The sequence below is a fragment of the Pholcus phalangioides genome, unplaced genomic scaffold (assembly GCF_987345545.1).
Source record: "Pholcus phalangioides strain wild (caught in Gottingen) unplaced genomic scaffold, Ppha-v1.0 ptg000003l_1, whole genome shotgun sequence".
Lineage (NCBI taxonomy): Eukaryota > Metazoa > Arthropoda > Arachnida > Araneae > Pholcidae > Pholcus > Pholcus phalangioides.
The window spans coordinates 57,556,174-57,581,199 of record NW_028301596.1 but is presented as its reverse complement, the minus strand read 5'-3'; the positions used below and the strand labels follow the sequence as shown (position 1 = coordinate 57,581,199).

The 25,026-nt window shown below is 35.3% G+C and overlaps 1 protein-coding gene across 1 annotated transcript in view; it reads left to right on the top strand.

Annotated features, from left to right (window-relative positions):
• Nucleotides 1-396: 396 nt before the first annotated feature.
• Sbp2 (SECIS-binding protein 2) overlaps nucleotides 397-25,026 on the top strand; it is a 56,003-nt gene continuing 31,373 nt past the window's right edge. Inside the window, exons 1-5 of the mRNA XM_089251237.1 lie at nucleotides 397-455; nucleotides 8,332-9,721; nucleotides 14,498-14,552; nucleotides 17,671-17,837; nucleotides 21,601-21,672. Of these exons, the coding sequence (XP_089107363.1) occupies nucleotides 8,339-9,721; nucleotides 14,498-14,552; nucleotides 17,671-17,837; nucleotides 21,601-21,672 (1,677 nt within the window). The 5' untranslated portion in view covers nucleotides 397-455; nucleotides 8,332-8,338. The remainder of the gene's footprint in view (nucleotides 456-8,331; nucleotides 9,722-14,497; nucleotides 14,553-17,670; nucleotides 17,838-21,600; nucleotides 21,673-25,026) is intronic.

The window sequence follows — 25,026 nt, the reverse complement described above, 5'->3', positions numbered from 1 at the left end:
TCCAGTTGCCTCACTTTTTTCTTTATTAATTCTTAATTTTTTTAAATTAATCTTTTTTTTCTCAAATTTCCTTTCATTAAAATTTGTGCACACGAAGTTTAACCTTGAGCTTTCTTCTGCTGGTGAGGTCAAAAGGATAAAGAAGCCATAGCTGGAGTAGGATCAGTTGTATTCCCGCCAAAGTTCTATAGGGATTCCCCATAAGATTCGGCCGTCACATACTCACCCATACATATTCCTAGAGCCTAAGGGCACGCGTGTAATTTTTTTGCGAGGGAGAGGAGCAAATGTACGCCCTTCAGTTTTCTTGATAATGCACAATAAAGCACAAGCCATCAAATAAGATGAATCATTTTTTTCTAGCCTTTTTTTTCCTTTTTTTATATTATTCCTAAAACACGCCAGCTTGAAGTGTATCAAAAATGCCTGGATCTTCGAAAAAAAAGCTATTTTCAGTAAGTGAAAGTTTTAAAATAGGTGGGTTAAGAAAATAAATTTTACAACTTTTGCAGCACATCTGGGGTTTCTAAGGGAATGAAGTTGCATTCGTTGGCGGACTCACTGATAATGAACAAAGGCACCCCTCAAGGTGAGGCTAACAGGGCTCCGGACGATTCTCGTCATTTTTTGATTTTTCACTCTACAAATTCAATATAGTGGAGGGCCTAAAAGTATGAAAAATCTCAGCAAAGTCCCCTTCCCACAAAAAACCCAGGTTAAAAGCCCTGTTGCAGAAGGTGAGCATTTAATAATTTAAAGCCTTTATAATTTGAAATCTTTCAGGTGCAAATAAATAAGTACAGTAAAATCGGTCTTTTGCGGAACCCTGTCTTAAACAGAAAAAAATCTTCGTCCCATGATTTCAGTGCCAAAAACACATAAAAAAATCTGGATTAAACGGAACCTGTCTGATGCGGAAACAGAAAGGAAAATTCTACCCTTTAACGGAAAATTTCACACAAACACTGTAATTGTTTGGCGACCAAAGAACCATACAAAATGTTAAAGCTCTCCACTGAAATGTTTTGCGCAATCTATGCTTACAAATGTGAGTTTTACATCACCCACCCTTTAGATTAGCAAAGTTTTTAGTTTCTGTACTTGATGCTATGGTTTTGCTAAGCCATATTTAGTAAAGCAGTTGCTTTCTGAATTTGTAACAAAATTTTCCGGAAAAGCAGGCGTTGAATTTCCAAATGATATGCAAGACATAAAATTGTATAATTGTATGCAAGCTGTATGCATTCCATAGGCTGAGTAGGGCTGGAATTAATTACAGAGAAGCAAAGCGGGCAACTGCCCTGGCTGCAAAATTTGGGGGGGGGGGGTGGCAAGATTTTTGTTGGGAATAAAAACACAGTTATAAAATTATTAAATTTTACAAGGTGGCACACAAAATCATTTTCTCTCTATGATTAGAGCCGTAACTGATTCTTAGTTAAGGTCCTGATGCCAAGGGTTACATAAACATACACGATAATGTACAAACTGAACCTGACATAACAGATATTGACACCCTAATTGAGAATTTTTGAAGAACCTAAATGCCGTTATTTTAGGAGAAAAACAGATGTATCAAAACCTAAATGCAGTATTTAGTAATTATAGACTAATTATTTATTTTTAAATTATCTACTTTATCATTAATTAATTTACTTTTATTTTATTTCAGTCACATACGAGATCATCATATAATTTTACTCATTATATCGATTGAACATTTATTAATCAGAAACCTGTGTTCAACGGGAAAAAATACATTATGAGTGGATTTTCCACTTATAACCTCTTTTCCAAAAACAATCATAAAAGACATTGTGAGCAGAAAAATGCTTTAAACGGGAAATATTAGTGAGTATTAGCGAAAGATGGGACTACGAAAATGAATCTCACTAAGTGGGAAAAGGTTCTAAGAGCAGTGCCACAACCAGATGCTTGGTCAGCATCTTGGTGCCCCTTGTAATGTTAAAGGGCAAGTAAAGGTTGAAATTCACGTTCCCCCGGTCCAGTGCCTGGGGCACCAAACCCACCACCTTTTCCTAAGTTTTGGCTTTGAGGAACGTTATAAGCTGAATCCACTGTATAAAATTGATTATGGGGTGTCGGTTGTTCTGCAGGAATTAAATTTAAACACGAGAAGAATCTTTTCAGGCAAAAAATTCTGAAAATTAATATTGTGCACTTGATAATCATAAATTATTTGTAAAAATTACTCTATTTTCCATGAAAGTAATCTTTTGTTATTTAACGTTTCTGTGGCCAGTGGCGGATTACAGTCGGTCGAGGCCCCAGGTGCAAAAGAAAATAATGGGCCCCATTAAATTAGAAAAAAGTGTGAAGTTTGGGTTTTTCAGAGCCCTTTGGAAATCGGGGTGCACCCGCCATTAAATCCGTCTCTGTCTGTGGTGAAAAAACATGTTTTTGAATAGGTTTTTGACAACCATAGTCTCCTCAAAATTGAAAGAAATTTATTTTAAATCGTGGAATCAGAATTTCATTATGTAATTTTTTTACTCTTAAATTTTTCTTCATTATGCACACCAATTAGTACCCACATATTTTATTTAAATATGTGTCAATTATTTCTTGTTATCGAAAACAGTTTATACTTGTTTCTACTATCCCTGATAGAAAGTGTTCGTTCACCCATGAAAACACTAACAATGCTATGTTTAAAATGCAAAAAACAATTAAAAAATAATTTTTTTAAACTGAAAATTTTTGTTAAAATCAATCATTCTGAATTCAGAATAAATGACAAAAATCATAAATTTATTACAATTTGACCATGAGCAATTTATAAACTTGTAACACTCGAGAAAAAAAGTTCGATCACCTCTGTTTTGAAGAAAAAGTGATCGCTTATGGGATCTAAAGATCTAAAATAAGAAATTTAATATTTCATAATTCCCTCTTTGGCCCAGGTGACAGCTTTCATCCTTTGGGGCATAGAAGCTATAAGTTGTTTGCTGTACGATGGAGAAATTTCTTCTTAACAGTCTCTAACTGCTTGCTTCAGTTCCATGATGTTATTAGGCTTTTTGGAGTCCACCCCTCTTCTTCAACTGGTACCAAACATTCTTGATTGCATTACATCTGTTGGCAGGCCGATCCATCTTTGAAGTGTTAGTGTACTTCTTAGATACCTCTCAACTTTTTTACTGCAGTGACAAGAGACCTTGTCGGCTTGAAATGTAAAGTCAATCGAATCTTTTAGATGGGAGGAAAACGAACTTCATCTCCTCCCTCTCTCTACTCTTCATCTCATTTCTCGATTAACATTGTTTTATAAAAATTTTCATGGTCAATTCAACATAGATACTTCTGTAGCCAAACCATCCTACATCTCTGGAAGACTTGACCATTCCCTTAAAATAAAACCTATTTGTGCTTCCACTGACGGCTTTAAATACAGCTTCTTTTCTCTTAACATTGATGAATGGAGCAAACTCACAAGCTCTATTGTCGAATCCCCACTATCACTAGTTTTTTGTCCAATATCAAACAATATCTTTGCATTTTCAATCGCATCCTCTTGTTGGAGGTCTCCTATTATTGTATAAATAAATAAATAATAAATCCCCAAACCAATTGTCAACCCTGGTAATCAAATAAACAACTTACAAAAGATGAAAAACTTTAATTTGGAAGCACTCTGGCACAAGTTTCAGAGAATTAATAATCAGGAAATATAAAATCTTGGAAACACAAATGCACAAAATACTGAACATCAAATCGTAGGAAGTCAAGACGAAATATGAAAATGTTTTTTAAATATTAAAATATAACAGTGGAAAGTTATACTACCCCTGCCAGAAAATGTTCATTCACCCATAAAAACACTAGCAATGCTATGTTTGAAATGCAAAAAACAAAATTTAAAAGTAATTTTTTTTGAGTGAACATTTTTGTTAAAATCAATAATTCTGAATTTGGAATAAATGACAAAAATCAGAAATTTATTACAATTTGACCATGATCAATTTGTAAACTTGTAACACCTGAGGAAAAACATATTCGATCACTTCAGTTTTGAGGAGAAAAGTGATCAATCACTGTTCCAAACAGTGTTTGAAGATTGAGAGTAATTTTACTGTTCAGTCAGAAGCGCATTTACTGTTTTACCACCCTTCCACTCTAGTCTAATTTCCTTGACTACTTTTTCCACGAATTCTCCACCCTATGCTATAGCCTGCTTCTCCCCCCCTCCCCCTCCCTCACTACTGCAAGTACGCTTGTGTTAAAGTCACTCTTTTAGTCATTCACATGCTTGCACGCTGTTTTGGTCACATGTGTTTACACCGGTTTTAGTCACATGCTTTAGGCAAAGCCGTCTTATCACATCCCCCCCGAGTGGGGGCCTCAGAGGCAGGGAGGGCCTTTCTCTCCCGTGAAAACTATATAAGATTAAAATTTTCAAAAGCAACCATGTCTCGCCAGGTAGGGGACCTCAGAAAAATCACTTTATCTGAGGGCCTAGGATACGTTTTAGATGGCTGACTCTAGGCCACTGGCTGAACTGAACCCTCACTCTTTAGGTCATTCACATGCTTACTCACGCCCTACATCACTCTTTTGCTCACTCACATGTTTGCAAACTCTCTAGATCACTCTTTTGGTCATTCACTGTCAGGGCAGAGATAGATTTATTGAGGGTTATAAAATTTTCACCGCCCTTCCCCTATTTTGCTCATTTTCTTGGCCACTCACTCCTCAAATTTCCTGACCTTCTGAACTTGCTGCTCTGGACTATAGCTTGCTTAGTCCTCCTGTAAATAGGACATCATCTTTAATAGCGAAGCATGCGGATGGTTGAAATCTGGGTGTTGAAAAAAGAAAAAAAAATGCAGAAAAAACTGAAAAAATATCAGAAAAAAAAAAGGCAGATTAGGTTGAATATTTCTGGAACTAATAGAGATATGTGAGTTATTAGTACTGGGTTATCGAAATCGCCGAATTACTGCAAGTTGATTTAAAAAGCCCATTTAAATAATATAAACGTCTGCTCATAGACATGCACTGATGTTTTCCTCTTCTATGCTCGAAGAAAACCGGCCTAAAAACGCAGGATCACTGGAGGGATTATTGAGAGTCTCTGTCTATACGTAGTAGTATGGGAAACTTTATTTGAAGACAAAGAGTATAGGTTTTAGATGCAAAAATTTTCATAAATCGAGTGTTATATAATCACGACCGTGTTTTGAAATAGTACTTCAGTCTCAACTAGCAGTAAAGTTGCAGGTTGAATGCTCCAGCTATGCAGCTTCTTATCTGTTGAAATAATTCAAGGCCTCCTAGTGCGCACGCTTAAAAAACCATTAATGGTCGTTCTCCACCCCACTACCATCTCAAGTCCTGCTGAATCTAATTCTGTGTGGATGATCGCCGAATTCCATGCATGACTTTGTTGATATCCCGATCAGATACCGTTATTTCCTGAGCACCTCAAACTGATCACCAAACTCCATGTGAGACATTACCATTAGTCATAGATGGATGCTGCTTCCTCCTCAGCATCTTGGACTTGTTACCTAACTCCATGTGTGACTCTGCCATTATCCGTGATCAGATGCCACTTCCTTGTCAGCACCTTGAGCTGATTGTCGAATTCCATGAGTGACTCTATTGATAGCCATAGTCAGATGCCACTTCCTCCTTGACACCTTCAAGTACTGCTTCTTTATTCGTGTCCTGAGCCAGTCGTCAATCCTTCTTACATAACTCCTATGATGTCCATTTCTGAGCTGAGTTTACTTGTCTGTGCTGTTTCGACTTGAGATGGTCTTCGGGATGACAACTGGAGTTTCATCAAGAAAGAAGTGATCGTGATTGATTTACAGGGACTGATAAGTATACCGTATATACTCGTGTATAAGCCGAGTTTTTTTGTAAAAAAATTCGTTCCTCAAGTGGGGGGGTCGGCTTATACTCGGGTCAGTTTTTGGTGAAAAAATATCGACCCCCGCAATCAGTAGTCATTTTTGTTGCAGTGTTCGAGAAACCGGCATTATTGTTATGGGATATGTTCAAACCCCCTCAAATGTCAAAGATGAGGCAAAGAAATCGAAAACATCATTGGCTTTGATACCAGGTGGGCTAACGTCGATTGTACAGCTTTTAGATGTGAGCATCAACAAGCCTCTCAAAGACTTTGAGGAATTTGTGGATCGAATGGATGAGTTCCGATCAGGGCCGCAACTAGATGTTTGGTCAGCCGGGGCAAGCACGCATTTTGGCGCCCCCTCATAACGTTGAAGGGAAGATTAAAGAGTGAAATTTGCGCCCCCTCTTGTCCTGCGCCCGGGACACCAGACCCGCCTGCACCTCCCTAGTTGCGGCCCTGGTTCCGATGTTAAAGAAACTACAAAAAGTGGTGCCTTGAAGAAACCTGATGTCGGCCTAGTATGTCAATGGGTACATAAGGCGTGGAATTCTGTCTCCACTGAAATTATCATTCGATCCTTCAAAAAGTGTTGCATCAGCAATGCTATGGACGGAACTGAAGATGATATCCTCTTTGAAAGTGACAATAGCGGTTACAGCCCAGATGAGGATAAAAACAAAGATGCCGTATCCCCTATGATGGATTATGATTGGAAACTCAGAAGAAATGGATTAAAAAGTTTGAATCATTTTCTATTGTAAATTTCCGCTTGCTATTCATTCTGAAAATATAAGATTTTCTTTCTCTAAAATTTGCGGATTTTTTCGGGTCGGCTTATACACGGGTTTTCAATTTATTGCGGTTTTGGTGGTCCTGAAGTCGGGGGGTCGGCTTATATACGAGTCGGCTTATACACGAGTATATACGGTAGTTTGAAATTTCCAGTTCATGAAAGGGTTTCCTTGATTTAATGTTGCGGTTAGTGAATGTCTTAGTTTGTAATCGTTGTAATAAATAATTTTGTTTCAAAACTGTTGTGTTCATTGACAGTCAAAGAAACGTTGCGATAAATGCTCACTACTAACGACATGAGTTAGGTCCCACCCCTAAGCAGAATGTGCCAAAATCTGGGACGTACGTTGCAGAACAATTACCGCTACTGCAGAACAAATTGGAAGAATTTTAAGAAAAAATGTAAAAAACACTTACATGAATGGGGATTTTTATTGCAGAATATTTCCAGTTAGCTGAGGGCTCGTCGCAGAACAGTGCTAAATATTCTGCTTTGGGGCCCTACAATCTGGCTCCCGATTTTTAGTTTTGAGATTTTGCATTTATTACATTGTGAATTATATTTTTGAATCTCAAATTAATGTATATTGTCACGACAATTGTATGTCAAACAAGCAGTTAAAGAGTGAATTTGGTGCCCTTTCTGGTCCAGTGCCCGGGGCACCACATTCGCCTGCTCCCCCCTAGTTGCAGCTCTGAGTATTCAGATCATTACAATTCATGCATAATTTAAAATATAGATGGCAGTACTAAAAACTTCATGCGCAACACTACAAAGGCACTCAGACTTAGGTACGCATGCATACTTCTAGTACAACTAATTCGGCAGTATATTGCCTGTGGTGATAGACCAGAGTTCTGTTATAGAATGCGGCCAACCTAAACACAGGTGATATTGACTAACCAGTGTGTGTTTATTCTTTTTGATCCAACATGGATTCAGTTAAACTATGCCTAGAGTTAATGAAAACCTACTAAATATCGAATCGGCTGCTCTGTATTCTAGGGATGAAAGTATGAAAGAGGAAAATAAGTTTTTTCAAATTGGGGGGGGGGGGGCAAATAAACCGAGAGTGAATAATAATGTATTTGGCTTTCATGCTTTCTTTGAAGTGTGCAACTTTTTTGAGCTGTTAAGCCATTTTCAGCAAAGCTATGTACTGGTGTTTTGTACACATCTGTGTGATGTTTTTCTTGCTCGTTGCAAACGCAGTGTTAAACTTCTGAAGCAGGCTTTAAACTGGATGAAAAATTCCTTTCACAAAAAAGGGAAAATTGGGGAAAAAGCTTTAGCAAAATGCTGCAATGCTAATGCAATGATTGATGGTTGGATGCCTACTCGTTTCGTACCTCCTGTACGCATTTTTTGCAACAGTGGCTACTACTTTTTTCACATTTTGCAAAAAATGCGACCATAGCTTAAACCCTGCTCTGAAGATGTGGGGTCACCAAGACGACAGCGAAATCTGAACTGTCAAATTAGACGATTGGGATGAGGGCTAAATGTGACTTAATGTGAAAGCAATGGATGTTTTTATTAATTAAATTTGATCATGTTTCAATCTGAATCCATTTGCATCATGATTTCACTATGAGTTTGTGACATAAATGATTCACACCAAAATGAGACATATATCGTGTTTTTCACTTTTCAGGGGAAGCATGAATTTGACATCAAGCAAGAGCTATTCATCATCACCCATGAAAGACATTTCGATACTCACTTACGCTTCCAAAATTTCTCAGAACAGTTGGAATAACCAGATCAAATCTGCATCTCCTGTCTCCTCAAACACACTCAAAGGTTGTAATGATTCAAATTTTTCTGAAGATTTCCCTGCTTTACCTGCATCATCAAACATTGATGCTGAACAAAATAAAAACAAGCTCTATGCTTCCTCAACTGCAGTTACCGATATGAGTGGATATGGAGAAGATTTGTGTGCAAAGACACGTTGGCGAGACGTACTCATGAATAACAAAGGAAATGAAAATACAGTCAATTCTTTGCCAGTTAGAAGAAAACCTCTTATTCAATTCGATACTTTTCTCTGTAAAGATGAATCCCGACAGCGAAGAAAGAATTCCAGAAATCCTTCATTGAGTTCAAAAAGTGGTAAGAAAGATGTACCCTCCGTGGAAGAGTGGGAAAACGTTCCAAATATTTCTGTGTTCAACAAAAGTAAATGGAGTCCTATTATCACCGACCCTAAAAACAATGAGCTTCAAAATGTTCTTCACGCAAAGAGTAAATTTCCGAAACAAGGAGATGAACCAGATGTGTTAAGAGGAGGGAAAGATCCTGTGGTTTCCGGAAAACAAAGCAGAGAAGCAAAAAGTTCTAGGAAAGTGCTTTCAAAAACTAATGGAGTCGAGGTTGGTCAGTGTAATGTCAATCGAAACTCTGGTTCAGGCAAAACCATGATAAAAAATTCATCAAAGGATGAAAACAAACTATTTTATACGTGGAATTGTAAAGAGGAAAACAGAAATTCTAATGACAAAATCACTAGACGAAGTTCTGATAGAGCTTCTAATAAAAAACAATCTTCGATCAGACATGCAAAAGAAATAGGGGAAAAAACTGTTAGAAGTTATTCAGAGATGTTTGTACGAACTGGTCAAAAATGTGAAAATTCATCACTAGGGAGATCTAGGCAGAAAGTGCCTGCGAACGGGGAGGTAAAAAAAGTGGATGGGGCATCAGTTTCAGTGACAGCAAATAAGAAAAGGCGTAGAAAGCGGCCAAGTAAAATAAAAAGACAAGCAGCGATGTACTCCGGGAAAGTCGTGGTCATTCCTGCTGAATTCAGCGCAAAACTTGCCGGCATGGTAATGGGGAATGAAGGTGATCAGAAACCGGTTACTAAAGAAATGGTGGATGTTAGAAGTACAAGTGAATTCCCTGAACTTGCTGCAGTCAATTATTATTCTAAAAAGCACTTAAACAAAAAAGAACAGTCGGAAGTCAGGGAAGATCAGACTTTGAAAAACGCTTTGCAATCTGAACCAGGGATCGCATCAGAGGGGAAAGAAGTCAATCAGGTAGGTGAAAGATGAATTATGTATTATGTAAATACCAGGGAAGTGGGTCCACACTTCTTTGGGGTTTTTGATATTATGTAAATACCAGGGAAGTGGGTCCACACTTCTTTGGGGTTTTTGATTGTCAAAAGACTCATCTGGCTTTCACTTGTGCTCATTTGGTCTAAAGATGCTTACACACCACTCCAGTTGTCTGTCAGGCTTCAACTTTGGAGGACCTGTCAGGAAACCACTAACTTGACATGCATGCCCTACTCATCTTGTGCCTTCTTTTCTCATTCGGAAAATCACTAAAGTAGTACTTATGAGAAGTGTGGATTCACTTTTTTACAGATACTGAATATATGACTGTTATATAAATTTAAATGTGCTTTATGCAGGAAACCCTGTCATGATGTAATTCAAGAAACCCAAAATTTGGTTCATGATATCTGATCTAATAGCAGAACATCTTATGGGATGGGACCAAAAAAATTTTTTTGTAACATTTGAAAATTTGGTATAAGCCAGGTTCACTATAGCTCTGATACACTTATATTGCCAAAAGTCAGTGTCCTTTTTGAAGTTTAGACATTTTTTTGAATTTCTAGAAAAATACTGGGCAAACCATTCTGAAATTTCCGTTACATGAACCCTATGCTTTTACTCACAATTTTCAATGAAAATTTAGTCATTTAGGGGCCGACAAAAAATTAAATAAGAAAAAAGGTTTTTGATCAACCCTGTATGATAAAAAAACTAGAAATAGTTTGTAACTTTTGCCAAATATTATACTAATTTTGTACAATATTTGTGTGCATTTTCATGTGAATAGCATGTATATTCACAGATATATAAATATATATATATATATATAAAATTGATTTACTGTGTGTATGTTCTCTATACAAATCTACAATTTCAGTTCGATCGTCACCAAGTTTTGCATATATACCAAATGGGACCTGACTTGAATGATAGACTAATTTAAAAGTTCGTCCAAGCAGGGCAAATGCCCAAAATTGGTGGAAAACTGTCAGCAACAATGGTTTCTAGGCCTCAACAATCAATTTCTGAACATTTATTTTGATTACAGTGGTTCCTTAGCAATGAGTTTCAGACGTGTATATGGCTTTGCAATTGTTTGTCACTTTTTCAATGCTGCCAGTAATGAGGGCTTTTTGAATAGCCGTCAGAATCATCATCAGCATCACTTTGAGGGTCAGAAAAAAGGTGATTCCCATAGAAATCAGTGTCAAAATTGCCGATTTTACTGTAGAAATGCGGAAATTTAGTGGGGGTTTCCGCCACATCAATAATTTTAAAAATTGTATTGCATTCTCGATTTTTGAAATATGTTCGCTTAGAGATACGGAGCCCAGAAAATATTGAATATTAGCTGGACCTACTTTTGAGTTGGATATCCATGCAATAACATTGATTTCAACTTTTTATTTGTATCTTCTCAAGTATGAAAATTAATGTCTCCGTATTGTCTTTTAATATTCAACTGCATAAATTCATATAGTTTAGGATGTTTAAAAATTAATTATGGGCCTGTAATGTACATCAAAGAAATTCCATAGCTTTAACTAATCATTTTTGGAAGCAGAATAGGCAGATGGATAACTTGAAGTTCAGGGGTGGGGGGATGGAAATACCTAGCAGACCCTTAAAAAGGGGAAAAAATACAGGGTGCTTCAAAAAGAATCACCCGACTTGAAATGTGTATATAACGAAAAATATTGAACATAGATACATAAGATTAATTTTATGTTACATGGCTAATCAAAGTTTTTTCACAAACCAAATTAAAGGTGCTCAATATGTCCACCTTGAGATGTGCGGCATATGTCTATACGGTAGTCAAATTTGTCCCAAACTTTTGCAAGCATGTTTGCATCCACTGCCACTGCTTCCACGGCTGCTTGTTATGCGTATCTTCATTTCAGCTAATGTAGCTGGAAGGGGAAGTACATAAACGTAGTCTTTCATAAAGCCCCACAAGAAGAAGTTGCACACTGTACGGTCCGGTGATCTTGGAGGCCAGTGATGTTTAACTGAATCGGCAGGTCCTGTACGGCCGATCTATTGTTTAGGAATGTGATTGTTCAAAACTTCTCGAACGTCCAAGCTCCAGTGTTGTGGTGTCTCATCCTGCTGTAAAATGAAAGTCATCCAAATTGGTTTCTAACTGTGGGAAAAGTCTATCTTGACAAACATATGAAGTAGCAGCCAAGGTAAGAGTGTTGTCGCTACGTGTCAGCAACTGCGTGAAACTCAAGATTTCCCTCTTTCTACATATGTATTATTCGATCAAAACGGATTAAAAGCTGAGTAGTTATGCTTTTTTTTTAATCGGATGATTCTTTCTGAAACACCCTGTAAATTTATTTCTACATTTCTTTAAATCTAGATTTGTTTCTATCATGAGTCGCGCAGAAAGGCGCCATATTGGTTAACTTAGACACTGTTTGTATATCCCTCAAAGAAAGAGGGAGATATCACGTGATCCAAAAAAGCCTCATTGAAGAAAACCCGGGCAGCGCCAGGTATTATACCAGGTGTATTTCATCATTTTTATCATTTCTTATTCAATGAGATATGAGCATTTTTTTATTTTTAATTGCGCATGCACAAGAAAATTCCTTTTATTTTTTCATAATTTGGTTTCCAGATATATAGTTGAACTTATATTAAAATTCCAGTTGAATATTGTGAAAATTCAGAAAGATATACACGATATTGTGAGCTGTAATTTAAGTTACTGGCTGGATATTACCTTGATGATAAGGGATTTCCCACAAATTGTTATTTTGATTATTTTATGTCATTCGATTATTTCGCTGTTTCTTCATTTTAATATCATACACGACGTGTGTTATGCTCAAACATTTCTATTATGTAGCATCAGACACGAGTTTTCACTCATTCGCATAAAGCTGTGGGCTTATTTTTTGAAATAATCAAATAACATAAAGTAATCGAAATACCAATTAAAACTCCTTTACTTAAAAAATTCTCATATCTCATTCAATAAGTAATTATCAAACTCTAAATTACTCTACATGGTATCTCGTGTATAATGTCAGATCTTTTGTGAATGCCATAAAAATTGATTCAAAATGCCATATGCTATGAAAATTGTAATTTTTATAGAAAACATTTATATTTTTGTGAATATGCATGCTATTGTCACGAAAATGCACATAAGTATTGTACAAAATTAGTATAATATTTTTTTTTAAGTTGCAAATCATTTGCAGTTTATCATACATAGGTTTTCAAAAACCTTTTTTTCTTATTTAATTTTTTGTCAGTCTAAATGACTAAATTTTCAGGCTCAGTAGGAAAACTTGTTACCTTACTGCAGTGGTACTCAAACTTTTGTCACTTGTGGCCCCCCTTGCCTTATTTATGGTTCATTGGTGGCTTCCCAGAATAGTTTAATAGATATCGTGCATTCATAAAAAAAACATTTCAAACCTTAAATATGCACACACATCATTGTTTCTAATTTGTCACAACAAAGGTTGTTGATGCCCCTAGGAGCCACGATGCAAAATTTGAAGAAAAATTGCCCTACTGGTTTTATTTCTTGTCACTTGTTAGCTTTTTAACAACCAAATGTTCCCAATAAGGCACCTTGTTTTTTATTAACTCTGTGGTCAGATGATAAAATGTCACAAGTCACTTTTCCCAAAAAGTTGAGTTGTTTGCATTCTGGAGTCTCGTTCGTCAAAATTTTTGAAGGTGACAAAATTTCGTCCATCTCCTTCAGTTTATGAGGAACCAACAGACTCAAATTGCGGTAAGTCAAAAAGCCACAGTATCACATTTTGGCAAAGAAATGTTGTTTTACAAATTTACAAATTTACAGTTTACAAATTTACCCTCGTGAAATTTTGAAAAAGTGACATAACATTATGCCATCTAAGCACAGAACTGAAAAAATAAATTTAATCCTCTATGATAGCATTTTATTTTTTTTATACAGATGTGAGAGATTATGCATTTAATTTATGAAACACAAATTTTATCCTGTTCATTGAAGTGTACGCATGATTTCTGATAAGTCATAAAGGTCACAATTGCATGAACAAATCTGACACTTCTGGAAATTTCACTAAGAATGCTAGGGCAATTATCTATTATAATGTCAGTGTCAGTATTGCTGAAGAAATCAAATAGGAATGACAGATAATTCCGGATAAATGAGGGCTAGATAATCTAGATCATACATGTTTGACCCATGTCCCAATGTGGCCCTCAGAGTCATCTGATGTGGCCCGTGACAAATAACCAAACCACTCAAAGGGTCAAAGATAGATTGTCAGATCACTTCAGTGGTTCATGACACATTTCCAAATTATTTTTGTAATCATATTGCATTTATAGTTAGTTGTATTAATAACTCATAAGTAATGATTAAGCGCATATCCAGATCACTTACGTGACCCACTGCAACCTCCAGTTCCCTTATGTGGCCATTGCTAATTTTCGAGATCACTTGAGTGACTTGCAGCACACTTATAGATCACTTAAGCAGACCACAGCATTTTTATAAATAATTTAAGTGGCTCAAGACATATTTCCAGATAATTCAAGTGGTCCGTGGCACATTTCAAAACCAATGAAGTGGCTTGCGTTCTTGAAAAGGATGAGCACCCTTCTGGATAAATGATTGCTAGATGATCTAGGTTCTACTATATTTTAAATTTATATATTGAGAGAACTTACATAACACACTTAAATATGACATTAACCAAGTATTGAAATCTTTTTTTTTTCTCTTAGGAGATCAAAATAAAATTGCTGAATCGATCCAACCCAGAAGGTGTAAGCGTAAAAGGTAATTTTTAAAACTTTTCTGTTCCATTTTGGTATTAGTAATGTTGCCTTTTTTTCAGACATTGATAGCCTGATCACTTCTCATCAATACAGAAACAAGATAGAAGACCATACCTTTCACGACCCAAGACCTGACCTTACATTTAGTTTGACATAAGTTCTCAATTGTGTCTGAATGATCACAAAATTTGTTAATCGCGACAGTACTCAATTGTCTGATTAAAATATATTGTAAAAGTTTTGTATGTTTTTGTTTTTTTGACACAAAATAAAGTGTTGTGGACTCTGCCGCAAAGCTGGGCTGGAAGAGATCTCGGCAATGAGATAAGTCCAGTGGCAAAGTTCTGGCGTTCATTTATTTTCAACTGTGTCTAAAAAATTTGCCTTAGCATTTCTTAGATCTATTCATTTCAATTGCTTTTTTTCATTATTTTGGGGTTTTTTTTCGCTGCTTTGAAATCTTTGGGATAATTTGGCGTTCCCCCTCTTCCCATAAAAGTTTTGCCCTTCAATTGCAATTCAGGAACTCAAAATTTTCTTAAAAATTAAGGGATTATTTTTTGTGTCTGATTTGGGACAGGTGACTACACTGTTCATAGTATTTTTTGGTCTATCTGCCGCAGCATTTGCATTTTTAAAAACAATTTTGAAGCCTTGTGGCACGTATCGAAATTAATTATTTAAAAAAAAGACAACCTACAAGAAATATATGTACTATCGAAATATCCTGTAATTAAAATAGTATTTCAACTGCTCTGGATTGGTTCTGAACATTATCAAGCATTTCCTAACAAATAATTGTTTTAAAATACAAATGATTGTGCGTGAAAATTTAATTTCATTCGAGAATCATGCCACGAATATGCAGATGTGACTCTTAAACATTTTTTTACACAGTGTTTTTTCTCTGAATGTGGCACTTCTGCCCATGCGAGCTGATAAGCCAAGAAATACATAAATTTGTAGAAGAAAAATGTCAAACTGAATGAAAGTGATGTTTTTTTGCATCAAATTTTGTGTAACAAGATTGTTTTCGGTTGATATGATTACGCTGAGCAAATGTCAATAGATAATTTTATTATCTTTATACAGATCTGTTTACATAGAGTACAACAGTAGAATGAAATTTAAAAGATGGTTCAATGTGCTACACTCTCTGCATTTCTCATGATATACTATATGGAGTAGGGGAAGTTACATTGGTTGAATTTTTCAAATTATAACAATATTTAAAAATGTACCTGTATATTTGACCCATAAACTACTCCCCTCCATGTAGATCAGCGATGGCCAACAGCTGTATTAAACTGATTTTCTTATCATTATTTAAGCCTTAATGTTCTAGAGCAGACCTGATTAACAGACCATTTACATTCATTATTTCTAGTGATGATAGTAATTATCCACATTCTCATCACACTGCTTTTTTGTACACATGCATTGCTCTTAAAGTTTGTTATGAGCATTTTTTCCCCTTTTTTTTCTTTCCTCCACCTTGTTGGGTAAGTTGCTTTTTTGTGGCCCCTGTATTTGTAGCTGAATGTATATTTGGTGTTCTGTTCACAGTGACAAAACTTTTTGAAGTGGATGCCAACTCACAGTTGCAGATAGAAATTTCACCCAATTAGGCTATGCACACTTCAAAAATTCCAAATAGCAAAAATGTGTCGTATTGGATCAGGGTCAGAACTAGGGGGTGGGGGGCAACTGTCCCATGCAAAAAAATGTAGGGATGGCAAATTTTAAATTGGTGGTGCTGGTAAAGTCGTGTTTGCTCTAGCTGGCAAAAATCCTAGTTACAGCCCTGTATTGGATGGTCAGGTTCATATTGTGCCATTGAACAAGAGAGTCCTACACTCAACCACAACGATTTTTTGTGTCAAAAACAGAGAAGTAGTCATCTTTAAATTTTTTCATAGCAGGTTGGTGACAGTTTCGCAAACAAAAATACTGATAATCTTTTCCAAGTAATAAGAATAAACATATCACACAAATCTGGTTCTGTGTGATTATGGACATATAGCAGTACCAGTTAATGGATGGTGTGTGTGCACATCCTTCCACATCTACAGGTCCGTCTGGTCCATGCCAAGCTAGTAAATTTTATTTTATTACAACCATGTGTTTATCCATTCCAGATGGTTAATAGTAATACATGACTGGATTTTGGCACGCTTACCATTCTGATAATAAAATTCCCCTCGAAATCTACTGGTGTGTAAATCAATTTCTTGAGCGCATATTGAAACCATGTGGCCCTGACGGCTGCCAAATCAAGGGTAAGGAAAAACTAATAATTGCAAAAAATGTGAGGAATTGTTTTTCCTGTAAAGTAATTCAAATATGGATGTAATTGAATGGACTAATTTGCAAAAGAAAGTAATTTTTGATGCATTGCATCTACTTGCTGAGAACCAGATAAATAATGAATATGTATCAGTTTATGAAGTAGTGGAGCCCAAATTAAAATTTTAATGACTGAATTGCCGGTATTTTTCACCATATTACTTATGGTAGACACAAATCTGCGAGTTTTCTGGTCATTTTACTGGTGTGGCTTAAACACTGAAGTGTTGCCCCGTAGTGCGACCTGTTTTACCGTCTGTTTAATCGCTTATTGATGATTTGTGATACGGGAGGAATGAGAATCTACTTTCTTGCACTTATAAAAAGTACATTTCTGATTATTTGCACAGTTTAGACATTAGAGGATATAAATCAAAAGGATTGATTTTTTTGTTGGTGTTATTAATTGGTTGTCTAGTCATTTTTTAATGGTTTTTTTTATTGTTGACTGAAGAGAGCATGAAATCACCAAAGGAGTTTCCCCATTTCTTATTCCATACTCACTTAAGGGGTTTATCTGTGAAACATGGTTTAATCTATCTGCCATGCAATTTCATTCTCACATGCTATGTTAAACTAAGTATAAAACATTGAGTGATATATTGGAAGCACAACAAACAAAGAAAGTTTCTTAACAGTTATTTCTTTCCTGCGAGATAAAACCAAGTTATTTATTTATTTTTTGTTTGTTTTTGTTTCAAATTTTTACCGATACTAGTTTTTTAAATGTTTTTGATACAATTCAACTAATAGTTTAGTTCAAACAATTTTAGTGGATGCTGGCATTATCGACACTAAAGACCAAGAACACAGCAAGGCTGATAATCTACCATCATCATTACAGTCATCTCCTGCGAAGTCTGTTGCCAAAGAAAATCCTAAAGTTAAAATTTGCCCTCGTGATCCTGTTTCTTTGGCAGACATTTTTGCAACTTCAGCTGTAAGTTACACGCTATTTTTTCTATTGACTAGTATTTGTTGTATGTGCATGCTGCATGTACTACTATGCTTTGATTTCATCTTTTGCCTACATAGTTTAATTGCACATGTTTTTGTACATTGCCAATGTTAGTAGATTGATGGTAGTAAGTACAAAGGCCCCAAGGAAACAACTTTGAACAATTGTTTAATTAGAAGAAAACTATAATATTGTATTCACTTGAATCTCTAATATTCACATTTTTCCTTCGAAAATCAAATTTTTTTATCAGAATGTTTGTTGGAATAAATGATTTGTATTATAGCTGCTGAAAAGTTAAGTGTTCATGCATAAAATTTGAAAGGGACATTAGGTTCAAATAAATATGGGTTTTTTTTGGTTTTTTTTGCAAACTTAATCAAAATGGCCCACCGCTTACAGTGAAACGTCTTGCAATGACCTCCAAACTTTTAAGATCTTCAATGTAGTATAGGGTGATTATAAATAAACTGACACTACTCAGATGTATGTAGCGCCCATTCTGATAAAGGTATTTTGATGAAACTTGATGTGGACCATGGGGGAAAAGAAAGAATTTAAAAAAAAAAGTTACATTTTTGACCATCAGGTGAAAAGGGGGGGGGGAAAGCATATTTTTATTCCAGTTATATTTTTCCCCATGGTCTAAATAATGTATATACCAAGTTTCAATAAAATACTTCCACCACAACGGGCGCTACATAGGTTGGAGTAGTGTCAGTATAATTCAACTACCAATACTCAGCTTAACCAGCATTTATCAATACTCATCTAGATGCGTATTTCACCCCCTGAAAATATCTTCAGAGTGAAAATACTCCTCAAAATTCAGGTTGAATTTTTTTTCTTCAAACTACACTAATCCTCTAAAACTGAAAGCTGTGAGTTTTAAGCAGAAGCTTGAAACTCACACAACAGATAGTTTTATCTACTAAGTCCAAAACAACTTTTAAGAGACGTTTTGGACTTAGTAGATAAAACTATCTGTTGTGTGAGTTTCAAGCAGACAACCTAAGTTTTTCAAGTTTTACTGAGAGGTTGAATTTTTTAAAGAAATTTGGAATAGCAAAATTTCATAACAATCCTGAAATATGTTTGAAAGACCTCACTTCACAATTTGAAAAAGGAAATGAGTATTACAGACGAATAAAAATTAAAAAGCTCAGGTTAAATCAAAATTCCATGAAAGTACAAAAAAGTTTTTAGACCATATGGTTGAAAACTTGGACAACAGGTTTGAAGAAAGTACAATGAACATTTTAATTGACTTTGACGCAGTTTTGAATCCTAGAAATGACATAACATGGGCAAAAACTTTCAAGTCCAATGATAAAAAAAATGATACTGTGTATGAGGGTTCAAAAACCAATTACAACCCAAGTTCTGATGAAGCAATGGATAGCTTAATTTGTCTCCATTGTAAAGGAAATGAGAACGTTGCATAAAGATGAAAATATATACTTCCTGAAGAAGAGCTACTTGCAGAAGAATAGTTATTTATAAAAGAACTATAGCATAAATATAAAGGGGGATGAAAATGACAGAATTTTACAAATATATCAGTGGGTGCAGAGAATGTGATGATAACACGCTTTTTATATGTCCAGAATATAGAAAGTTTATTGTAATTGCCTTAACTTTGTCACTTTCAACAGCATCATGTGGAAGTGATTTTGCGACATTAAATCGTATAAAATCAAAAAAGAGGGCTCAGCTTGGTGATGACCATCTGGACACCATAATAAGGTTATCATGCGAAGGCCCTCTTTTCACAGTTAATAATGAAGCCATTCACTGTGATATGGATTTTGAACTGGTTGCTAAGACATGGAAACAAAAGAAAAGTTGTTAAAAAATGCAATGAGTATACAAATATATACATATACTGCATATAAGTATGACTAAGTTGGTTCTTGACACACCATATTTTTTTATATATTTTTATTAAATCAATATTTAATGTGTTTCACATGCCCGATTAAATACAATATTTTTCAAAGTTTGAAAGTTTTGACAAATGTTTTCATTTATGAATTTTATATGAATTATCATTCTTATATGAATAATTATTATTTTATCATGAATTTTATATAGGCTACGGATGTCGTGGTGTTTTATATGGTTTTTCATAATTTTGATCTTTGATAATTTTTCTCCCATCACAAGTATTTTCTGCACAAGAGGGCTAATTACACCGGGACCTACAATTTATTGCCGATTCTGAACGGCAGGCTTGTTTTTTATACTCGTCGAGGGGTTGGTGTGCTAACCCCTCAGTGGGAGGACTCCCTGCGGTAGCAATTTTTTCTTTGGTCATGTCACCGTTTCTGTTGTACCTCTGTGTCAGGAAAGTTTTCTGACAAGGACGAACTGGGTATTGAACTCGCGACACCTCTGCACATCCTTTTTTACTTTAGGCGAGTATCTTATCGACCTGGGCTATACCGGGTTTTCATGGTGTTTCAATTCTAATTTAAAATTGTTTTTCACCTTTAAAAAAATACCCCTCAAAATTTGGAAGAGGTGTGAAATTGCTCTTCATAAAAAGTTTTTCGAATAATACTGAGCTAAACTAAAGTGACACTACTTTGACCATGTAGCGTCCATTGTGGTGGGCATATTTCTTGTCAAAACTTTGTACATACATTATTTGGACCATGGGAAAAAAATATAACTGCAATAAAAAAATCTTTACTTTTCCATCTGGTGGTCAAAAATTTAACTTTTTTTATTGAATCTTTCTTTTCCCCATAATCCATATACAGGGTGATCAGCGAATAAGCCCTTATTTCAAAATTAAATATCTCTACAACAAAGATCAATAGAATTATGCGGTAAACGGTACGTTTATTAGCAAAACTGTAAGAATGTTGTACAGAAATTTCGAAAATTTTGTTTTTTTTTAAATTTTTTAAAATTTAAAAAAAAACAAAACTGGAGATTTTGGGGTTCTGAAAATCCTCATTTGTGTGAAGAGAAACCACTGCATTCGCCTTAAGTTACTGCATGTGCTGTGGTATGCGCCATGTGTGCTGACAAATTGTTCCAAAATTGTAACGTAACGTTCAGTAGTAATCGTTTCTCGCACGAAGAAGGGGCCGATAATGCCTCTGGCGCATACCACAGCCCATGCAGTAACTATTTAGGCGAATGCAGTGGTTTCTCTTCACACAAATGAGTATTTTCGGAACCAAAAATCCTTTATCATATATATACCAAGTTTCATCAAAATACCTTCATCAGAATGGGCATTACAAACGTATGAATGGTGTCTATTCATTTATAACCCCCTGTATTGTGAGTATAATGACAAGAAGTTCCAGAAAAAACTATAAACGTGCAAAGAGAAAATCCAAATGAAAATTATATTTAATAAGGGAGAAGGGTGAGCATATTGCAGAGATGAAAACCAATGTTTGAATCATTCAGATTAATAATAATTCAGAGTTAGAAAAATTTCATTTTCAGGTCAGGCAAAATAATTGTTTTAATAGTGTTAGATGAAAAAAAGAAAGCATCAGCAACAATAGAGAAAAAAAGGACAAAAGTCGTAAATTCATCTTTGCTAAAACATGTAAATTTTGACAGATTGGGTAGCAACTTTTTCCCCAGTTCTGTGGGTGGAGCTGCAGGTTTTTGATCATGTGCAGGGATTTGAAATAATTTTCAGCATTTAAATAGCTTGTACTTTGCAATGTATGAATATTGGGTTTTGATTTGGAATTTGATTTTTATGATATCCAAGCCAAAACAGAAGGAAAAGAAAAAGAAGAATGATGTTGATGATAAGCCAGTGACCAAGAAATCGTCTAGTCAAGTAAGTTGAAACCCTGATAGATTTTTCAATAGTTTTTAGCTGTAGGCTTTTATGCCTTAAAGCCTTAAAGATTTCAAATTGACTAGATCTATGACTATTCCGGGGGGGGGGGGCAAAGTAATGTTACATCATGTTAGGAAGACTACAGGCTTAAAAGACATGGTCCAGCCGAACTATGACTGGCATTATTTTTGGAATAAAAACGAATTATAAAAGTTACTTTTTTGCTAGAGCACGGCTGTGTTTAGCTCAGAATCTCACAATTTTGTTGTGAATTATATTTAACTATGCATGCCAGATAAAAGTTTGAAAAACTATTAAAAAAGGATTTTTTTAAACATTATTCATTACATTAGAGTACTCTTATTTTGTCACATATATCACACCCATGCTGAAAAGGATTATCATATCAAGTTTTTTAAAATCAACATGTGAAATAAAGTATGGGATGTCTACAGTGTTTTTTTTCTTATTCATCAGTTTCAATATAGACATAACTTTTTCGAAAAGGTAATATGGAGCCTAACAAGGAATGCAATTAGTGCAGATGGATTTTGTGTGTCTTGGGAATATTTCACTGAAGTATTTGGATAACATAACATTTTTATAGAAGAGTAGATAACTTTGCCTAATAATACTAAAAAAATCACCAACGAATGAGGCAAAGACCAGGAATCTTATCCTCTGAAATGACACCCATAGCGTATTGAAATGCATAAGGAGTTTTTAGTATTTCCCAGTATTTGCCTTATCATTGATGATTTTTTGAGTAGCAGTATATCCTGGTTGGATTATTTTATAAATTGTTGTAAGCAAAGCATGTTTATTTCATAGATTATTTTATGTGTACTTAAATTTTCCAAAAGTAACGACTCAACGGGTCATTTCCTCCAGGAGTCCAATCTCTCATGTCACAAAGACCAGTCCTTTGGTCTTTCTCAAGGATATGATCTTTTCGACAACTGATGGTTCCTGCTCATGAGCTAATTTCTCAAAATTATATTCAATAATACAATCGGTGCACACTTTTCTCCAAGCAAGATTGAGGGCTCTCTTAGTGACCCTATCCCAGGCCTTATCGGTGATCTTGAGATAGTGCACAATAAGGAAATGGTTTTTCCAAAACTCAAAGAGTAAGGTTTGGGGTCATTTTACCTAAAATCCCATACAATGTGTGGGCGAAAACAAAAAACCATCAGTTCGATTGATCATCAAAGCCATCTTAAGAGCATCATGGGCCTCGAGCAAAGTGATTTTTCTGAGATCCCTTACCTGGCCAAAAATGTTCGGCCTACCAATTTACAGGTTTTCTCCAGAAAATTTTAAACTGGTTTCATTTTCATGAAGGCCCTCCTCCCTCTGCTCTTGAGGCTCCAGAGCCATGCCCATGCATTTTGCCGGCATTGGCGATCATGCAAACTGTGCAGGCAAAGTGCCAAATTATAGCTTGCAATCATCACTCATTTATTGAGTCAAAATTTATTAACACTTTATGCTTGTCTTGCAAACAGGGTATGAAAAAATCATGTTTTTATTTAAATTAATTGACAGCTTACTAATTAAAACAAATCTTGTTAATGATTAAGAATTCATATTTTCATTTCACTTATCTATTTTTTTCATCTAATCTCCAGGGCTCCCACTCATCCTACTTTTCCTACTTTTTGGTAAAATGTCCTACTTGCTCTGTTTTGTCCTACTTTTCCTACTTTTTACACACAAATTCTATCAACAAAATTTGTGTGATTGATTTTAATTGAGCAGGGAATCATTGATATATTGCCAAATATTACAAATGGTGGAGAATGCAATTAATGATTTTGCCGAAGAAGAAATTGTATAATTTTTAAGGTTATTTGGGGACGGTGTATGTGGACCATTTGGTTTATTAGTTTTTCATTTGCTTAGTTTAAGGGTTCAACAAGTATAGTAGTCATTAAAAATTTCTGTCTGGATGGAAAAAATTATTTTGTATTTATTACTTCATGGTCTTGGACGGTAAATAACATTCATCATTCAAAATTATGGTACAAATAGGTGAAACAACAGTTTGCATTACAAAGCAGTTGGATACATAGGCATATTCTAAGTTTGGTGATTCTGATGCTACCCAATAGCATTCAGTTGTCTTCTGTATTTTTGAGGCATAAACAATATTTACAATGCTCAGCAAAGAGCTAGAAATGAAATTGCTTCATTTGTCAAAAATGATTACACTGGCATTGAACAGTAAAATGTAAACAAATTCCTTTAAAAAAGGATGTACAATGCAGTAAAACTGTCTGGTTCACTTTGCCTTATTTACATCGGATCTTGTAATTTACACATTTTGTACTGTGCTTTTGACAGTGGTCTCGATGGAGCGTCATTCTTAAAAAACATGCGTTTTCAAGATTTGCTGTGCATTGTCGAAGAGAGGTGGCAAACTCTACACTTTGGAAGACTCCAAAAAAGAATCTCATATATATGAGCAGTGCCGTCTTAATGCATGGACCCACCCGGGCACGGTTCAGGGCCTCAAGCAAAGAAGGGGGCCTCGCAAAAATGACTGCCTGGGGGCCCATGATGCTCTTAATATGGCCCTGCATATGAGGAGAGACAGAAAAGAGACAGAATTATCTGTGGTTGCTAGTACACTGTTTTGGCCAAAAATGGCCAAATGGCCAATGACTTGATTTTGCAACCAAGTCATTTGTCATTTTGCTTTATCTTAATTCAATCTTATAGGATACTGAAATAGTGCTATGAAAAAATAATTTAATTCAAAATTAAAAAAAAAAATTTTATGGATTTTTTTTTCTTTATGCTATGATTATGTTGTCTAAGGGGGTTACCCTCCCCCGTCCTACTTTTTAGTCCTATGTTTTCCTACTTTTTAGTCCTATGTTTTCCTACTTTTTCGAATTTTATGAGTGGGAGCCCTGAATCTCTCAAATTTAATTCAGTATTAATTAGTAAACTAGAAATAAACAACAAGAAAAAAATATGAACATTAGAAATCAGTGTTTTTGTGGCATGAAAGGTCATTGAGCCTGAATTAACTTCATAGATTAACCTTTTTCTCTGTGCAGAAAAGTGCTTTTATTTATGAGAGCTCTCCCCTCTTAAGAGTGAATGCTTGGAAGCAACTTGGTATAACATATGGTGCAGGTTTTCTCAATTCACGCGATATACAACCAAAGGTTCATTCGACATCAACTAAGTGAAAAACATATTCTGTTAACAAGATTGTTTCTTGTGCAATTGATGAATGCATTTGTTATGTGTTTTTGACTTGCATGATGTTGCTTAATAATTTAAACATTTGTATTCTTTCACAGATTTAATTTTTTTGTAAAAAACAAGAAAAAACCT